Consider the following 18620-nt stretch of genomic DNA (forward strand, 5'->3'; position numbering starts at 1 on the left):
GCAGGACGGTGGTAGCAAGCTCAGCCTGAGCTGAACAGGGCTGGAGGCGGCCGCAGAGGTACCTGCTCTGCACGCCGCAGCCTGCCAGCTCACCCCCGAGGTCTCCCACAATGAGTGGCATTCGATCTGGGGTGTAGATGCTGCTATGAACACCAAGGGTAAGATGCGGAGAATTCCCAGGGCAGAGGCTGCATTCGTCTTTTTCTTGTTGTTGTTGCTGTTCTTCTTTTTCATTTACTTATTTCAAAGTCAGAGTTACAGAGAGAGAGAGAGAGACATCTTCCATCTGCTGGTTCACTCCTCCAGGTAACCACAACAGCCAGGGCTGAGCCAAACTGAAGGCAGGAGTCAGGAGCTTCTTCCAGGTCTCCTGCATGGGTGCAGGGGCCCAAACATTTGGGGCATCCTCTGCTGCTTTTCCCAGGCGTGTTAGCAGGGAGCTGGATCAGAAGTGGAACAGCCAGGACATGAACCAGCCAAGGCTGCATTTTCTATATCTTGCCCTTTACAGTGAGAGGGAGAGGCAGAGAGAGAGAGGTCTTCCATCCGCTGGTTCATTCCCCAAATGGCTGCAAAGGCTAGAACTGGGTGGATCTGAAGCCAGGAGCCAGGGACTTCTTCCAGTTCTCCCACTTAGGTGCAACCCCCTCCAAACTTTTTTTAAAGTTGGTTTATTTATTATTTATTGATTTGAATGAGCATCAGAGATGGGGCCAGCATTGTGGTGTAGCAGGTAAAACTGCTGCCTGTAGTGCCGGCATCCCATATGGGTTCGAGTCTTGGCTGCTCCACCTCCGATCCAGCTCTCTGCTATGGCCTGGGAAAGCAGTAGAAGATACCCCAAGTCCTTGGGCTCCTGCATCCATGTGGGAGATCCGGAAGAAGCTCCTGGCTCCTGGCTTTGGATCGGCGCAGCTCTGGCCCTTGTGGTCAAAATAGATAAAGATCTTCCAACTGTTGGTTCACTCCCCAAATGACTGTAATAGCTAGGGTGGGCTGGGCTGAAGCCAGAGAGCCTTGCTGGCCTACACACCTGCTGGTCTCCCACATGAGTGGCAGGGCCAAGCACCTTTTGCCATCATCCACTGTCTTCCCAGTGCATTAGCAGGAAGTGAGATCAGAGTTGGAGCAGCCAGGACTCCAGCTGGCACTGCAGTACAGGAGGTCTGCATTGGAAGGGAGGCCACGATGCCAGTCCCCTCTGCACACTGTTTAGCGTCCTCGTCTGTAAAGTGGGGATGATAATGCCTTCCTCATGGGACACTTGTGAGGCCTAACTGCAGTAGTGAATGTCACGCAGCCCTGGCAGGAACTGCCTTTCCAGCCTCCAGTTGCTAGGACTCCTTTTCGGGAAGACTTTGAGGATGTTCTGGCTTTTTGGCAAGATGCTGCTGGAGGGAGTTAGAGCAAAGCTTTGGTAACAGAGTGAAGGCAGGTCAGTGGATGCACCGTTACTGCAGGCACTGCCTGGGCAGAGGGCACCTGTGGCCTGAGACTTCCAGATCCATCTTGGCTCTAAGTGGCTGTGTGATCTGGGGAGTGCACTTGATTTCTCTGGGCACTGGGCTGGGTGGAGGAGCTTGAAGTCAAAGGGATCTGGTTTTGAATTCCAGTTCCACGTTTACCACCTTGGATGATAGTTTCTCCCTGAGCCTTGGATTTTTATTTTTAAAAAAATTTGTTTATTTGAAAGACATAGAGGCAAAGAGATTTCCCATTCATGGGTTCAATCCCAAAGAACCAAGAACAAATACCAAGGTCAGGTGCATTGAATGCATGAGACCTAGAACAATGCAAATACCAAGAACAGCTGATGCTGGGCCAGGCCAAAGCCAGGAACCTGGAGTTCAATCCAGATCTCCCAGATGGGTCCTTGAGCCATCACCTGTGTTTTCCCAGTATGTACCTCAGCAGGAAGCTGGAATGGAGGGAGGAGCCAGGACTTGAACTCATGCACTCCACTACTCAGTGTCCTCATCTGTGAAAAGCAGCTCATAATACCCACCACTAACTGTCGGAGACACTGATAAAAGCGCCTGGCACAGTACCTGACATGTGGTGGGCACTGGGTGTGTGCCTGTTTTCTTTCTCATCTCCCTCCTCTCCCTGGTCACCTGCCTTCTTTGACAATGGACCCACTGAAGCGTGGCCAACCTATCGTACTGTGGTTTTGTGAGCAGAACGTGGGGAGATTAACAAAGACCCAGCAGTAAAAGGCTGTGGAAACGGGCGATCTCGGGATGTGGGGCCAGAGGATCTTTCTGGGCGGACATTGGGGACTCGGGCCTTTGCAAGGTGAGGCTACTGAGAAGCTGGGAGCCCAACAGGAAGTCCCAGTGCCCTGCACCAGAAGGGGAATGGATGAAGGTTGGAATTCTAGGTATAGCGCGCAGAGGTCAGAGGTCAGGTGCTGCTGTGGTCTGAGCCACTGTCTGTGCAGCCTAGAGCTGGGCCCAGAGACAGCCCGAGTCAATATTGACCTTCCTCCTGGCCAGTCTGGCTCTTGTGCCTCTCAAGTGTTGACACAAGCAACAGAATGAGCTTTATTAGAGTATTCTTTCCAACAACAGCCCATTATCTCTCCCTTGGGGATTGACTGGGGCCCTGTCCTGTGGGAATGGTGACAAGGACAGGGAGCCCAGACATTGTGGCATGTGTGCAGTGCCTTTGGCCCTGGCAGATGCCACATTTCCCTAGCTCACTTGAGAGGCACAGTGGAACCTCAGCCTCTCGGGGACTCCCCTGGCTTCTACAAAGCCTGTGGACAGTGGGAAGAAGGACCCCGCGGGGCAGGTGGGCAGAGAAGCAGGTGAGGCTTTCCTCCCCTGTATCTGGGGAACCGGGAGAGGGTGCTGCGGTACTGTTGCTCCAGCCACGTGTCACGTGCAGAGGAGCAGATGGCAAGCACAGACCTCAGGGGAGGCTGGAGGGAGAAGAGCTGAGCTTCCCACAAAGGGTGAGCAGGGAGAGGACCGAGGGGAGAGAGGGCAGGGGCCTTGGCCGGGGGGAGTAGCTCACCATCACTGCATGCACTCAGCCAGAGGGCAGTGCCACAGGGGGGCTGAAATTTGGGCGGGGGGCTGAGGGCCAGGGCAGATGCCGCCATGAGCCCCGTTCATGCACATCACCGCCTCCCTTTGGAAGATGCAAACTGCACAAGGCAAGGATTTTGTCTCGCTCACTGTGGCCCCAGGGCCTGGGGTAAAAGGGGTTGCATAATCAATCCTTTTTTCAGTAGAGGAATGAATAATACAGATTTATATTTAAACAAACTCCAGAAAGTCAAGTTTGAGAAGAATCCTCCTAGCGGATGAGACTGTTCCAATGAACGGCTATTTGTGGAAATTCCAAGCCAGGGAAGCAGCCGAAGCCTGCCAATCCCCAGAGGGCTGCATGGGGTGCTGGTTCCCAAAGGGGGTTCCAAGAGGCCAGATGACCCTGCTGCAGATTCAGGGTGTCCGGGCCCAGCTCCTCCTCCGTAGGCACCAAGGTCTGTGGACTGTGTCTCCCGCGAGTGGCTGTGGCGGGCCTGGGAGTGGTGCGGGGTAGGATCAGGGTGTGGGGCGTCCTCAGGTCTACCTCTTCTGTGCTAATCACTTAGCCCTTTTGGAGCCTCGCTCCCTCGCCCGTGTAGCGGAGACAGGGATCACTCTAGCTCATGGGCCGGGGAGGAGATGGCACATGTGACACTCTCAGCCCTGAGCCTGCTACTGACACCAGCTCTCCCTGAGTGACAATTATTAAAAATAGCCCAAACTGCTCCTTGAGCAAGAACACGCTGTTCCTCCCGCCTCGTTGCGCCTGCAGAAACTGACAGAGGTGAATGAGTCCCTTCCTTTGTCACCGATGGAAATGCTGAGGCCTAGAGAGGAGGCGGAGAGGAGGCCAAGGTCGCAGGCCCCAGGGTCCACCCTGAGCCTCGCAGCCCTGGATGTCCATGCTGATAAGCAGTCCCCGAGCCTCCCCGCTGGGGCGCACTGCACCCTTCTGCAAACGGGGCCTCCTAGTGTGCAGCCGCCCCACCCCCCCTTCCAGATGCCTGGAAACAGTGAATCCCACCAGCCTCACGCCCACCAGACAGTTCACCAACATCCCAGACCTGAGGCAGCCGGCCAGACGCGCCCCCTGCACTGGGACAGCAGCCCCCCAGACACGCCGTCTGGGAGCCACCTTCCCAGGCTGCAGCCCCTGCCTGGGGCTGAGAGCCCTCCCCTTGCAGGGATTCTGTAGGAAGAAGCCAAAGCCGCTTCTGTGTCAGGTGCAGAGGTTCAGCTGGGTGACCACGCGAGACACCAGCACGTGCAGCAACAGCAGGGGCCAGCATTGTGTCATGGCAAATTAAGCCACCATCCACAATGCCAGCATCCCATATGGGCAGCATCCCATATGGGTGCTGATTCCAGACCCAGCTGCTCCACTTCCAACCCAGCTCCCTGATAATGCTCCTGGGAAAGCAATAGAAGATGGCCCAAGTGCTTGGGCCCCTGGACCCACGTGGGAGACCTGGACAGAGTTCCTGGCTCCTGGCTTTGGCCTAGCCCAGCCCCTGGCCATTGTAGCCCTTTGGGGAGTGAACCAGCAAATAAAAGATTGGTCTCTCTCTCTCTCTCTCTCTCTCTCTCTCTCTCCCTCCCTTTCTCTCTCTCTCTGTGACTCTGGCTTTCAAATAAAAAAAATCTTTAAAAAAATTCATTTTTATTTATTTGAAAGGTAGAGCGACAGAAAAAGAGAGACACAGAGATCTTTCATCTACTGGTTCACTCCCCAAAATGCTGCAACAGCCAGGGCTGGACCAGGCTGAAGCCAGGAGCCTAGAACTCCATCCAGGTCTTCCAAGTGGGTGGCAGGAACTCAGGTACTTGAGTCATCACCTGCTGCTTCCCAGGTGCATTAGCAGGGAGCTGGATTGGAAGTGCAGGCCTCAAGTGGGGCTGGAACTGGGGCTCCGATACGGGATACAGGCGTCCTGGGCCACAGGGCTTGCTTTTGCTTTTCAGGTGTACCAGCTCTGGCCATTGTAGGTCCTGATACAACTCTTTGAAATATTTTATGCCACCCCTTTGAAAGGAGCAAAAATCCCCTGGTTTGGACAAGGTGAGGATTAGCCCCTGAGTTAGAACAGGCCCAGTCTGCACTGGGCTCTGACCAACAGGTCAGCCCAGCAAGGAACTTGACAGCTGTGCTGGTCAGAGCTGGGCCTGTCCCATTCTCTTCACTGCCCCCAGTTTCCATCAGGCTGCTCAGCCCCCTGCTCCTGGAGAAACCTTGGGTGTGTGGGGGGAGACTGCCAGCTGCCCGATGCCCTCCCGAGCAGGCAAAGTGGACGGAGCAGGGGCTTTGGAATCAGATCCAACTCAGTCCCTCAACTCACTCATTTCCTGGTCTGTGGCCTTGGGCGGGCTGGTTAACGTCTCTGAGCCCCATGGGCGTTTGTGGATAGTAAGAATAATTCCTGCTGCCCCGGGTTGCTGTGAGGCTTGAGAAATCCTCAGAAAGGCCTGGCGCTCAGCAGGCTCTCAGGACAGGCCACCTCCTTGTCTGGCTCTGAGCCTCCTGCCCCTGACCCCGCAGTCCGGTGGCAGCCCTGGGCCTGGGCGCCTCCCACAGTCCTGCCCTGGGCTTTGCTGGTTGTGCCGCCATTTCCTCTGGGAAGCCTCTGCCGGGTGCTGCCCACCTCCCACCTGCGGCCACTTTGGGCCGGACCCTCTGCTCCCTGAGCTCCCGCTGGGGCCCTGCCCCCTCCATTTCTACCTCAGGTCTCGGGCGCCCCTCATCTCTCTGGGGCCAGGCAGCAGGAGGAGAGCTCCCCCTTCCCCAGAGGAAGGGAGGGTGGATGTGGGGTGACAGTCACAGGGACGTCAGCCATATCCCTCAGCCCCAGGAGCCCTGTGAGCACAGGTGGAAAGGGAACCCAGCACCGGCAGGGAGCGGGCGGGAGGCAGTGCTGGGACTTGGTGGGCGGGCGTCTCCCAGGCACTCAGTGTCTGTGGGTCACTCTTCAGGTAGAAAAGCCACCCATCTTCAGACAACACTGAGAGGATGAGAAAGGCACTGTAAGGGGAGGTGGCCGTGGCAGTGCCACCTCCATGTATCTCCTTCACATGTTCGTGGGTCTCACAGCACTGACCAACTAATGCAGGTGAAATCTTTAGAGAGAACCCCTCCTCCAAACCTAGGACTTAGCCAGTTCTGCTTTGGACAAAGGAACCCTTGGTGGCTTCATTGGTCTCTGGGAGCCCTGAGCGGGCAGGTTTTGTCTCCAGCAGACTCGGAGCCTAGGGGAAGAGACAGCCAGAGTGTGGGCCTCTCCCTCTCCCACTCCATCACTGCCTCTCCTGGCGGGTCAGGGACCCGTGTCCGGGTAGCTGGGTGTGATATGAACTCAGGTTTCTGGTGTGCTGTCTCATCGCTTCAGCTGCACTTGCTAAAGAGATCACCCACCCCCTCATTGTACTGCGGTGTCACCTTTGTCATAAATCAAGTGACTTCATAGGAGTGGTCTATTTCTGGGTTCTCGTCTGTTTCCTGGGCTAGTTATCAGTCGTGGTGCTGATTCCACGCTGGAGTAACGAGTGAGGCTTTATCATCTGTCTTGGTATCTACTTAGTGGAATCCTCCAACTTTGTTTCCTAAGATCATCTTGGCTATTGCTGGTTCTTCATATTTCTCAGTACATTTTAGAATCCGTTTGTCAATTTCTACCAAAAGACAGTCGCTGAGATTGCAATAAATGTGCAGGTTAATTTGCAAATAACTTCTGTGAACATCACTGAACCGTGTCTTGCATTTTTTTTAAGGTAAAGACTTTGCACATCTTCCATTAGCTTTATTCCTAGGTATTTGCTATTTCTAATCTAAAATGGTAAAGGGTATCTTTTCATTTCAGTTTCTACTTGGTGGTTATGGATTCACAGAAATTCGATTGATTTTTGTCATCTTGACCTTACACCGGGGACCTTCTAAATTCACTTGTTTAATCCCAGTACTTTGGATTCTTCTGGATTTTCTGCTTACAATCCGGGTGTCCCAGTGTTGGCCTCCCCATGTTTCAGAAAAGTCCTCGCAGCCTTCCTTTAGGTTGTTGATTTCCCATGAACTCAACAGCCCCCTGCTGGCTCCAAGCCCGAGCTCAGCTGCTCGCTTCTGCCAGCCCCACCCTCACCTCTAGAGCGCAGGACCCCAGGGCGCCCGGCTGCCCTTTCTTCTCCCCAGGTCTTTTCTGCTGCCTTCAGGAAGGGGCTGTTCGGCAAGCACTTACTGTGGACGCAGGAGCGGGGACCCCAGGCTCCCTCAAGCTCTTAGCTAATGCTACTCTCCCGTGCATCCCTGCCACGAGGCCTGAGCCCCGGGCTGGGGCCAGGCATGTTCTGGGGGAAAGTGTTAGCCAGCTCTGCCTCAGCTCCAGGGTGCATCTCTGCACCCCTAAAGACTTCCGGAGCTCAGGAAGAGGGTGAAGCAGTCGGCTCGACTAACACGGGGCTGGGGGCTGGTGGGGCTGGCCAATGAGGCTGTGAGGACAGGCCTGCTGAATGGAGCCAGAGGAACTCCAGCCCTCCCACACCCCAGGAGACCACAGCATGGAGATAGGCGGGGCCCCCAGGAATCAGGCCTGGCCTTTGACAAGTCACGCGAGAGGCCAGGGGCTCAGCATCCGTCCCAGACTTGGATCTTAGGATCTGTCCCAGCCTGAAGACACTGAGCTGAGAGGTGGGGATGCAAAGGGAGGTAGCGCTGCAGCCGAGCAGCCTCTGTGTGCTGGGAACCTGCTGACCCCAGCCCGCCTCGGCCCCGGAGCTGTCTCTCACTCACCCCTCGGGGAGACGGAGGACGCTGAGGCTCGGATCATGTCGGTAGCTTGTTCCAACTCTCCAAATTAGCATGAGGCTCCCTGCACCTCGATCGCAGTTCCTCCCGAAGCCCTGGGTCTCTCTGGGGTCCTGCACATGTGGCTCTGCCTTTAGGGGGTGTCTGGTGGACTCCTGACCCTCACAGTCCACCACAGCAGCCAACGGGCCGAGACATGCAGCAGACACCCAGACTGAGTCACGCAAGGTGAATTCCTGGGGGGCACACGGTGGCCGTTCAGGCCCCCTGCCCTCCCAAGGGGGCACCAGCTGCCCTCCAGGTCAGAGACCTCCCTCAGAACTTGCAGGGGGAAAAAACAAAAGACCAGGAAGGCACCATTCCCAGAGCAGGAGCCAGGAGAGAACGCGGTGGCCTGCACTCCAGGTCTGTGGGCGGATGAGAAGTCCAAGCATTCACGTGCCTGCGGTGACCTCTCCAGGTGCCGTAAGAACCACTGAGCTGTTTGGAGCCCCTTCAAATCTGGAGCATTCACGTGGGCACCCGACCCTGACTGCCAGTGTGGTCCCAGGCCTGGGGCTCCCTCTGGGAGAGGCCCTGTGCCTGCCGGCTCCCCGCTCCCCTGCCCGTCCCCGGCCCTGCTGTCCTCCTCACTGGTGGTCGGCGGCACCTCACGCAGACCTCAGGGCAGCAGATGAGGAGGCAGGCTTGATTGCAAGTGACTTTTTGGTTTTTATTTTTAACTGGCACCTAAAAACTGTACATATTGATAAGCTCCATGTGATGTTTCAGTGCATGTACACAATGTGTAATGTTCAAATCAAGGTTAAAAATAGCAATCCTCCAACAGTCAGCTTTTCCTTATGGCAAAAAATATTTAGAATCCGTGCTTCTAGTTTTGTTTTAGAAAAATATACAATTCACTGGCATTATTTATAGCCTTCTACCATGCCATAAAGCACCAGAACCTACTCCTACCTAGCCGTGACTCAGTGCCCATTCATCAGCTTTTCCCCATCCCACCCTCGCCGCTGGCCCCTAATAACACCGCCGTGGTGCTAGTGACTGCATGAGGCCCGAATGGTCGAGACTCCACCCTGGAGGGAGCTGTGCGGCACTTGCCTTCCTGGGCCCGGCTTACTTCACTCAGCATGATGACCTGCAGCTGCAGTTGTTGGAAATGCCAAGATTTCGTCCCACTCCACGGCATTTGTGTGCATTTATCCGTTTATCAGTGGAAGGACACGTAGGCCGCTCGCGGCAGTGGATCTGGGAGTGCAGATGTCTCCTTGACAGATGTTTCCTTTCCCTTGGCTGTCCACCCAGGGGTGGGATTGCTGGCCCACGTGGCAGTTCTCTTTTTCGTGTTTTTTCCAGAAGCTCCGTGCTGGTTTCCGCAGGCTGTACTCATTTACATTCCCGCCTGTGCTCGGAGGCTCCCTTTCCTGCAGCCCTCACCGAGCTTATCTTTAAGGTGATGTCTGCTTGTGACTTTGGTCCCGTTTCCCTGATTAGTGGTGTTGAGCACTTTTTCATCGACCTGTTTGTCCTTTGTATCTCTTCCTTTTAAAAATGTTTAGACCTTCTGCCCATTTTCCAGTTGGATTATTTTGGGGTGTTGGCTATTTGAGTTCCTAATATCCATGCATGGATTTCAGGTATTATTGCAGCAGGGCCGGTGTTATGGTGCAGCAGGTTCCGCTGCGGTGTGTAATGCCGGCGTCCTATAGTGGAGCACCAGTTATAGTCCAGGCTGCTCCGTTTCTGATCCGTCTCCCTACTTATGCACCTGGGAAGGCAGCAGAAAATGGCCCAAATCCTTGGGCCTCTCCCACCCATATAGGAGACTTGGATGGAGTTGCTGGCTTCTCGTTTTGACCTGACCCAGCCCTGACTGTTGTAGGCATTTGGGGAGGAAACCAGCGGATGGAAGGTCTCTCTCTGTCTCTGTTGCTCTGCTTTTCAAACAAATAAATAAATCTTTAAAAAATTTTTTTTTCTTGCACCAAAATAAAGTGATGGTTGAATTCCATTTTCCACAACCTTTGTGAAGTACTCTGTATTCTGGTTAGTAGCCCCTTGCAAATAGTCACTGACTGTAGGTTGCCAGCATTTTCTCCCATCCTGTGGGTTGTGTCTTCTGTCTGTAGATGGTCACAGTTCTGCACTGGGAGGGGCTCTCTGCCTTCTTTGAGAGCTTCACTCTTGCCACCCTTCCCCCACCCTGGGCTGTGCCCTTGGCTTTGTGCCTTTCTGGAATTCAGGCAAAGCACCTGATAGCCACAGAGGCCCTTCTGCTGTTCCTTGGTCCCGTATGATACGTGGTTCCAGCCAGGACAAAATGTCTATGAATGAGCTGGTTGGGCTTTTATTAATGTGTCTACTACATTAGCATGTTTGCTGTTGTCGAACCATCCTGGGACAAACCCAAGTTGACCGTGACCCAAAACTAACCAACCAAACAAAAACAACTCTAACATACTGTTAGGCTTAATTTCCTAGTTTTGTGTAGGATTTTCACATTTATGTTCACAAGTTAGATTGTTCCAAACTTTCCTTGTCTGGTAAAGAGCCAGGGGCTCCCTGGTATCATAAAATGACTGGCCGATTCCCTCCCTCTTTCCTGCTTTTCCAATTCTTTGACAATGAATGAAATCCTACCAGGCTTTGGATTGTATCAGAGCACACCCCCAGAGTCTGCCTGCTCAGCGGGGGACTTGGCACCGACTAGCAGACACCTCTTTCCTTGTTTATTTCTGGTGCTTTTGTTGCTTCTGGGCACATTCTGCTGGGAGCCAGCCATTTCCCTGGGGAAGTAGGGGTGAGGGTGAGGGGAAGCCCTGGGTGGGACAGAGGAGCTGTACTGGGGGACAGGCACAGCAGAGGGAGCCTCGAGCCTGGGGCCCCAGCACCCGCTGCAGCCAGCCCGTGGTTCCGGGCACGAGCTTAGCATGAGCCCCTCTTGCAGGCACCATGTTCCGCAAGAAGAAGAAGAAACGCCCCGAGATCTCCGCCCCGCAGAACTTCCAGCACCGCGTCCACACCTCCTTTGACCCTAAGGAGGGCAAGTTTGTGGGGCTCCCCCCACAGTGGCAGAACATCCTGGACACTCTGCGGCGCCCCAAGCCTGTGGTGGACCCTTCACGCATCACACGGGTGCAGCTGCAGCCCATGAAGGTGAGGGGGACGGGCGAGGATGGCGGGGGGCCCAGGTCAGCTCCCCCACAGCACAGTAAAACCCAAAAGCATCTCGAGGAACCTCCACCCCAGCCGTGAGCAGTCAGTGAGCCGGTTGCCAGTCAGCTGGCCTGGAGAGGAGGGACCTGAGAGTCCCTCTCTGCAGGGTAGGAGGGCGACCGGGCTAAACAAACAAAAATACAAGATGCTGAGTTGACCCTGAACTTCAGATACCAGCGAATCATCTTGTAGCTTAAGTATGTCCCAAGCAGGTATTTGCACCTAGAGCCCCCAAGGGTCTGGGGGTTCTCACAGAATGGGGCAGTGTAGTTGTGGGGATCAAGACAGGTGGAGCCAAGGGCCTGGTAGGAGCTGAGGTCCAGGGCCCGGTCAGGGAAGCCATGAAGCCTCCCGCGGGTGGAGGACACCCCTGACCTGTTCTCTGCACACTTCTCCAAAGCTGGAGGACGCCCCCTCCCCACCCTGCACTGTGTAGCTCCGCAGGCTCGGCTGGCACTGCCACTTAGCGTGCTGGGTTGTAACCCCCTGGTTACCCACCCACCTGCCCTGTTGTGTCCCTGTGTCCTGCACCGGCACAGGCCTAACCCGCAGGGAACCTGGTAAATTAACGAACGGGTGAGTGGTACAGCAAGGGGTCCTCCCACCGAGGGGGCCCTTCTTCATGCTCCTCTTCCTCTCCCTGCAGACTGTGGTGCGGGGCAGTTCAGTGCCCTCCGACAGCTACATCTCAGGGCTGCTCAATGACATCCAGAAGTTGTCGGTCACCAGCTCCAACACCCTGCGCGGCCGCAGCCCCACCAGCCGGCGACGGGCCCAATCCCTGGGGCTGCTGGGGGACGAGCACTGGGCCGCTGACCCGGACATGTACCTCCAGAGCCCACAGTCGGAGCGCACCGAGCCCCACGGCCTCTACCTCAGCTGCAACGGGGGCACACCAGCAGGCCCCAGGCAGGGGCCAGGGCCCGAGCCGCAGAGCCCGCGCGTCCTGCCTAACGGGCTGGCCGCCAAGGCACAGTCCCTGGGCCCCGCCGAGTTCCACGGTGCCTCGCAGCGCTGCCTGCAGCTCGGTGCCTGCCTGCAGAGCTCCCCGCCCGGCACGTCTTCTCCCGCGGCAGCTGGCAGGCGTGGCACGAAGGTTGCCAAGCACGGCTCCGAGGAGGCCCGGCCGCAGTCCTGCCTGGTAGGCTCGGCCACAGGCAGGCCCGGAGGGGAAGGCAGCCCGAGTCCCAAGGCCCAGGAGAGCAGCCTGAAGCTCAGGCTGTTCCGAAGCATGTTCCTGTCCACTCCCGCCTCGGCCGCTCCGGGCAGCAGCAAGCCAGGCCCTCTACCGCAGAGCAAGGTAGGCGGAGCTGGGGCCTCCCTTGGGGGGTGGGGGGCCGCTCCCAGGAGGGCAGGAGCCTGGCCTGGTGGGCATCCACTGTGGCTTGGGTGTCAGGGACCCAGGCCATTCATAGGACGGGGAGAATGTGAGGGACCAAAAAGATCACGAACCCAGCTCAGCCTCAGCTGAGGAGTTAACCCTGAACCAGCTGCTGCCCGTGTCCCCCTGAGGCCTAGCACGTGGGAGGCACAGGTTGCAAGCCAGGCCCCTTCGTGGGACCAGGGCTCCTCCAGGGGGCTTATGATAGGCCCTTGCTGCCCCCTGGGGCCTAGGTGGCCCCCATCGAGGGCAAACACCCTCGGAAAGGCAGCTCCCTACCCACCAGCCCAGAGCAGACCCCACCCCCACCCGGGCATAGCTGGGTGCTCCAGCCCTGGGGGTGGGAGACAGGTGGCCCTCAGAGCACTGCTGCCTCTGCCTCCCGCCTGCCCTGAGGCACAGGCCTGCTCTCCTTTGCTGAGGCTGGCCCTTGTTTGACCTCACATCCTGTAATTACTTCCTCCTGGGCAGAGCCTGGAGGGTGGGCTCTCCTGGGTCTGGTGACAGCGCAGGTGTGGCACCTTCTTCCCGCGAGAAGGGTAGAGGGACCCTTGTGGGGACCCTTCCTGGTGGGCAGATCAGAGCCCGGCTTTGCTTCTCACCTGCCGGCCCCTTCAGCAGAGGAGCAGACACACTCACAGCGAGGGAGAGGACCCTCAGGTGTGGAGAGCAAACCAGAGAAGGAAGCCGGAGAGAGCGCCCCATGCCGGCTGCCTCCGTGCCCCGCCGGGCCCTCGCTCTGGGCCTCAGAAGCTGCTGCTGGCAGTGGCCTGCGTGATGAGGGTCTCCCCTTCGTAGTGGTGGTCGGGGGGGGGGGCTTTGAGAGCAAGCCCGGGGGGAGGGGTGACCTGGACCTACAAGCACGCCAAGTCACCACTGGCTGCGGCCCCCAGGGAAGGCTCCAGGCTTTGTGCACTTGAGCTCTGGGGTATGGCGGGTGTAGCTTGCGTGTCCTGTCCCTGTGAGGAGCATCTGAGCTGAGTGGTCTGTGGAAGGCTGTACGCGGGGGAGGCATCCCCGGAAAACCAAGGTGGGCACAGGGCAGTGCCGGCCTCTAGAGAGGCACGAACTGGAGCTGGAGCCCTCTCTGGCCCTTGCAAGTCCTGCTGGGTGGGCTTTGGGATGTGGAGAGAAGAGGCACCGACAGTGGGCTGGGCACTGCCCTGGGTCTTCCTGGGCTCTGCCTGGTGCCCCACAGCAGAGGCACAGGCCTGTGCGCCCAACCTCTGCCCGCCTCTCCGTCCCTGCACCCTCTGCCGGCTGCCCCTGTACTTGTGGAGGCAGGTGGTGGTCCTGGGCTCAGAGAACCACTGGTCCTAGTGCAGGGGAGGGGTGTCCTTCCAGGCACCCTGAGCACCCCGAAAGGGCAGGGCTGAGACCTCCAGCTGCTCTGGGCCGGGGCTCCTGAGTTGACGTGAGATGCCATAGTTTGCCTGGCTCCCACCCACGAGATTGATGCTAGTACCACCCCCAGCTGGGACAAACAAAAATCCTCCAGACGTAGCTCAGTGTCTCTTAGGGGGCGAAGAGCTCCGCAGTTGAGAATCACCACGCTGGGCCAATCCTAACACACTAGGGCACACCCAACTTCTTCCTCCTCCCTCCACAGCCCACCCGGAAGCCCTGGACCCATCCAGCAGCACAAGCCCGCAGTTGGCACCGGACTCACAGCAGCTCTCACAGCGGCTGTCCATGCTCCGGTGCCCTGGGCAGGCAGGCCCGTGCTGGTGTGCCAGGGCAGCTGCGCAGGCTGTGAGCAGAGGCCCTGGTCCCCTGTACTCAGACCCGAAGCCTCTCACTGTGGCTGAAGAGCAAAAGAGGATGAGGACGAGAAGTCAGGGGCAGGGAGGCCAAAGAGGTAGGACAGGCGGGTGGTTTGGAGTTTAGCAGCAGTTCCACCTAGAGCCGGAAGGGCAAACCCTGCTGAGATACCCACTGTGAACCATGAAGTACAAAGATACAGGGCAGCAATACGCCCGCGGCATAGGGGCCGTAGGTGAGGTCCACGGGGACTGACGTCTGGCTGTGCCCCTGGGCGAGTTGCTTGACCTCTGGGAGCCTGTTTGTTTGCACAGATGGAGATGCAGCAGCGCCCACGGGATAATAAAACAACCCACAGGACTAGGAGGACCCAGTGAGATAATGAACCCCGGGCACTTGTCCAGGAGGCAAGTTTGATGATTTCTGACAACCTGTGACATGGCCTTTGTCTTCAGGACACTCATGGTACAGCCCCCAAGCCCCCAGCCAGGAGCCCTGGCCCCGGGGGGACACGAGGCACTGTCAGAGCACAGCACTCTCCTAGCAGCTTCCTTCGCCCAAGGTCCCCAGCACCAGGTAACTCCCGGAGTAATCCAGAGCCTGCAGCGATGCATTAATCCCATCATCGGCCCCCTCTCCTTTCCTTGTCATGGCTCCATCTGTTTCTTTTCCTTTTTAAAGATTTTATTTATTTATCTGAGAGGTAGAGTTACAGAGAGAGGGAAAGACAGAGAGAGAGAGGTCTTCCATTGCTGGTTCACTCCCCAAATGGCCACAACTGCCAGAGCTGGACTGATCCGAAGCCAGGAGCCAGAAGCTTCTTCCGGGTCTCCCACCTAGGTTCAGGGGTCCAAAGGTGCATTAGCAGGGAGCTGGATTGGAAGTGAAGCAGCCAGGATTCGAACCAGCATCCATGTGGGATGCCAGCACTGCAGGCTGGGGCTTTAACCTGCTGTGCCACCGCGCCAGCCCCTCCATCCATTTCAGTTGGTCCTTGCCCATGGTAACCTCTTGCAGCAAGGCCACCGAAGGACATGTGGACAGGCCGCTGCCTTCTCTCCCTGCTGAGGGGTCCTTCGCCGGGAGAAAGTGGGGGCTGCTCCCGGGAGTCCTGCAGACTCTCCTTCAAAGCCTCAGCCTCAAGCCTCAACCTCGCTGATCTTGAGCTCCAGATCTCGCTGGCCGCAGGTCCCCAGCCCTGGGGACCACCGAGCCCTCTGCTGGGGACATGGCCTCCCAGGGCACACACACAGGCTCCCTGCGCAGGCACAGCACTCAGACCCAGCTGCGGCCTCCCTGCCCTGGCGGTGCAAGTGGAGACCCGGATGCCCAGGGCCACCTCCCCCCGACGTGGGCCTTGAGGCGGGCGAGGGAACTCAGGAGGGAAGAGCGCTGTGACCCAGAAGCAAGGAGGGACGCCTCCTGGGGGCCCGGCTGTCAGTCACCCAGGAGAGGGACTCTGCTCTGGGTGTCTTCCCAGGGGCAGCAGAGCAGGTACAAAGAGCTGGGAGCGGGGGGGCCAGCTTTGCTCACAGCATCCTCCGGTTTGCTCTGGCGCCCTGCCTGGCCAGCCAGCACCCACAGGTCACAGGGGCCGCCCCTGCCCCCTGGGAGGGTTCCTGCACACAGTCCCACAGCCACACACCTTCCTGTTTTTTGCTTTGTCCCTGCAGCCCAGCTCCTCCTTCCGCCAGCCGCAGAAAGACTCCCTGCCAAGCCTGGTGGTCAAGGCCCAGTCCTTGCCTTCAGACCAGCCTGTGGGGACATTCAGTCCTCTGCCCCCTTCGGACACCAGCAGCCCCCTGAAGTCCCTCCGTACCAACCCGGCCACCGGCCCACTGCCCAGCCGGTCCTCACCGGCCGGCTCCCCCAGGACCCGGCACGCTCAGATCAGCACCAGCAACCTGTACCTGCCCCAGGACCCCGCAGCGGCCAAGGGCGCCCTGGCCGGCGAGGACACGGGTGTGGTGACTCACGAGCAGTTCAAGGCCGCGCTCAGGATGGTGGTGGACCAGGGTGACCCCCGGCTGCTGCTGGACAGCTACGTGAAGATCGGCGAGGGCTCCACTGGCATCGTCTGCCTGGCCCGTGAGAAGCACTCGGGCCGTCAGGTGGCCGTCAAGATGATGGACCTCCGGAAGCAGCAGCGCCGGGAGCTGCTCTTTAATGAGGTGGGCTGTGGGCCATGGGCTAGGTGGGGGTGGGGGGGCTGGGATGGTCAGCCAGGGCAGGGGTGAGCAGCGGCGGCGAGGCTCTGGGGCGCATGCCGGGCACTCAGGGCCCCCTGCTGCCCGCAGGTGGTGATCATGCGAGACTACCAGCACCTGAACGTGGTAGAGATGTACAAGAGCTACCTGGTGGGCGAGGAGCTGTGGGTGCTCATGGAGTTCCTGCAGGGTGGGGCCCTCACCGACATCATCTCCCAAGTCAGGTGGGTAGCACTGCCCCGGCCTCTGGGGACCTGTCAGATGGGCCTGTTTGGGGTAACTGAGTCCTAGAGGTGTCAGGGGAGTATGTGGGGAAGAGGAGTGGTCTGCACCATAGGTGCTGGCTCAGTTCCCGCCAGGCCGTGACCTGACCGGGGCTCCCCAGCACCTTGCCCGGGGGGAGCCCTGTTGTGCCCAGCCCTGCAGCCCCAGCACAGCTAACACCTGTGGCCCGTCCGCGGGCCCTGCATCCCTGTGCAGGCTGAACGAGGAGCAGATCGCCACCGTGTGCGAGGCCGTGCTGCAGGCACTGGCTTACCTGCACGCCCAGGGAGTCATCCACCGGGACATCAAGAGCGACTCCATCCTGCTGACCCTGGACGGCAGGGTAGGCCCCGCCCTGTCCCTGACACGGCTGCCGCCACCTCCCTCCTGCTGGTTCCTCACCCTCCCCTCTCAACTCCAGGTGAAGCTCTCCGACTTCGGATTCTGTGCTCAGATCAGCAAAGATGTCCCTAAGAGGAAGTCCCTGGTGGGAACCCCCTACTGGATGGCTCCAGAAGTGATCTCCAGGTCTCTGTATGCCACCGAGGTAACAGTCCACCCCCCCAGCATCCCAGATATGTGGGACGTGAAGTACTGTCCCCCACCACACCCCCGGGACTCCCCCACCACATAGCCCAGTTCCCAGACCCCACATCAGTCAGTACCTCGCCCCCTTTCTCATGGGGCTGCTTTCACCTGTGACTTCTCTGCCAGTGTCCCCCGCCCCCCGCTAAGTTCAAGGGCATGGAGAGGCACAACCAGGCTTCTCCACGTGTGCTGGCCTCTCTCAGAGAGTGGCCAACAGCCATGTCCCTACAGTCCATGGTCGCTTGCGCAGGGGAGGGAGGAGACAACCATCCTATCAGGCCGCTCCTGAGGCCAGGGGTCAGGAGCAGTGTCCTCCTGCAGGTGGATGTCTGGTCCCTGGGCATCATGGTGATCGAGATGGTGGATGGGGAGCCACCCTACTTCAGCGACTCGCCGGTGCAAGCCATGAAGAGGCTCCGGGACAGCCCCCCGCCCAGGCTGAGGAACTCCCACAAGGTCAGTTGGTGCACAGACCCCTCCCTCCTGCAGCATGAGGACTGAGTCTGGGCTCCAGGCCAGCACCAGCCCTGCTTGTCTACAGGAAACCTGTGCCTGGGTGTGTGGCCACATCTGCACCAGCTCCCAGGGTCATGCCACAAGTCCCTATCTGATGCAGGCCCAGGCCCTAGGCTCCCTGTGCCCCATTTGCCAGGGGATCCGACTCAGCTGCCCCTCATCCTGACCACAGCTGAGCCCCAGCTCCCCCCTTAAAGCCAGCACAGCCCTCTGTCTGTGGAGCTAGTTAACCCTTTTCTTTCAAGTACCCCTCAAACAGCCCCTGCTGGTGGGTTAACAAAGGACTTCTAGGTGGCACTGCCATCTGGTGGCCAGGGCTAGGAATGTCCCAGGGGGTTGGAGCCCAGGGTCTAAATGGCAAAATCGGTCTGTGGTCACCACAGTAGGAGTCTAGCTAGCAGCTAGCGTCTTGCAAGACACCTGGTGCTTGGACCCTATGCTGCTGACCTTGAGATTAGCAGACAGGAGGGATTGGGCTGGCTAATTCTACACCAGCCCAGGACTCGGCCTCACCCCAACATACTGCTCAAAATGAACCAAGATAGCCTTGCCTTCGACTCTAAGGCTTAGAGCAACAAAGAAATCTTCCTTTGCAGATTCTGCCTTGCTCTTTTCTATTTTTTTTAAAGTATTGCATCCCTAACCCCGACTTCTTCTTCTTAGGTGGTAGGCAGGGAGGGGGCAAGCACACCTTATCCTAAGGCCATTTTACCCGGGTTGGGGGGGGCGGACTGACTCCCACAGAAAACTGCGACTTGCCCTAGATCCAGGGCAGACCCAGGACAGTCCCTCCCACAGAGCCACAGAGCCTTACCACTGGGGGCCCTGAGAGTAAGGCAGAAGGGATGAGCTATCTTGGAACT

General features: G+C 58.1%; 1 protein-coding gene across 9 annotated transcripts in view; it reads left to right on the forward strand.

The window, feature by feature from the left end:
• PAK6 (p21 (RAC1) activated kinase 6) overlaps positions 1-18620 on the forward strand; it is a 32992-nt gene that overhangs the window by 12784 nt on the left and 1588 nt on the right. For 5 of the 9 annotated variants that reach the window (XM_051822548.2, XM_051822544.2, XM_051822546.2 and 2 more), the window contains 7 exons: positions 10772-10980; positions 11687-12340; positions 15856-16353; positions 16480-16613; positions 16870-16996; positions 17075-17200; positions 17563-17697. In XM_051822548.2, the coding sequence (XP_051678508.2) occupies positions 10777-10980; positions 11687-12340; positions 15856-16353; positions 16480-16613; positions 16870-16996; positions 17075-17200; positions 17563-17697 (1878 nt within the window). In that variant the 5' untranslated portion in view covers positions 10772-10776. Of the gene's footprint in view, positions 1-4997; positions 5095-10771; positions 10981-11686; positions 12341-15855; positions 16354-16479; positions 16614-16869; positions 16997-17074; positions 17201-17562; positions 17698-18620 lie in introns of all 9 variants that reach the window. The other 4 variants (XM_070053987.1, XM_070053984.1, XM_070053989.1 and 1 more) reach the window with 1 other exon arrangement.

Source organism: Oryctolagus cuniculus, chromosome 12 (genome assembly GCF_964237555.1).
Source record: "Oryctolagus cuniculus chromosome 12, mOryCun1.1, whole genome shotgun sequence".
In the NCBI taxonomy this organism is placed as follows: Eukaryota; Metazoa; Chordata; class Mammalia; order Lagomorpha; family Leporidae; genus Oryctolagus; species Oryctolagus cuniculus.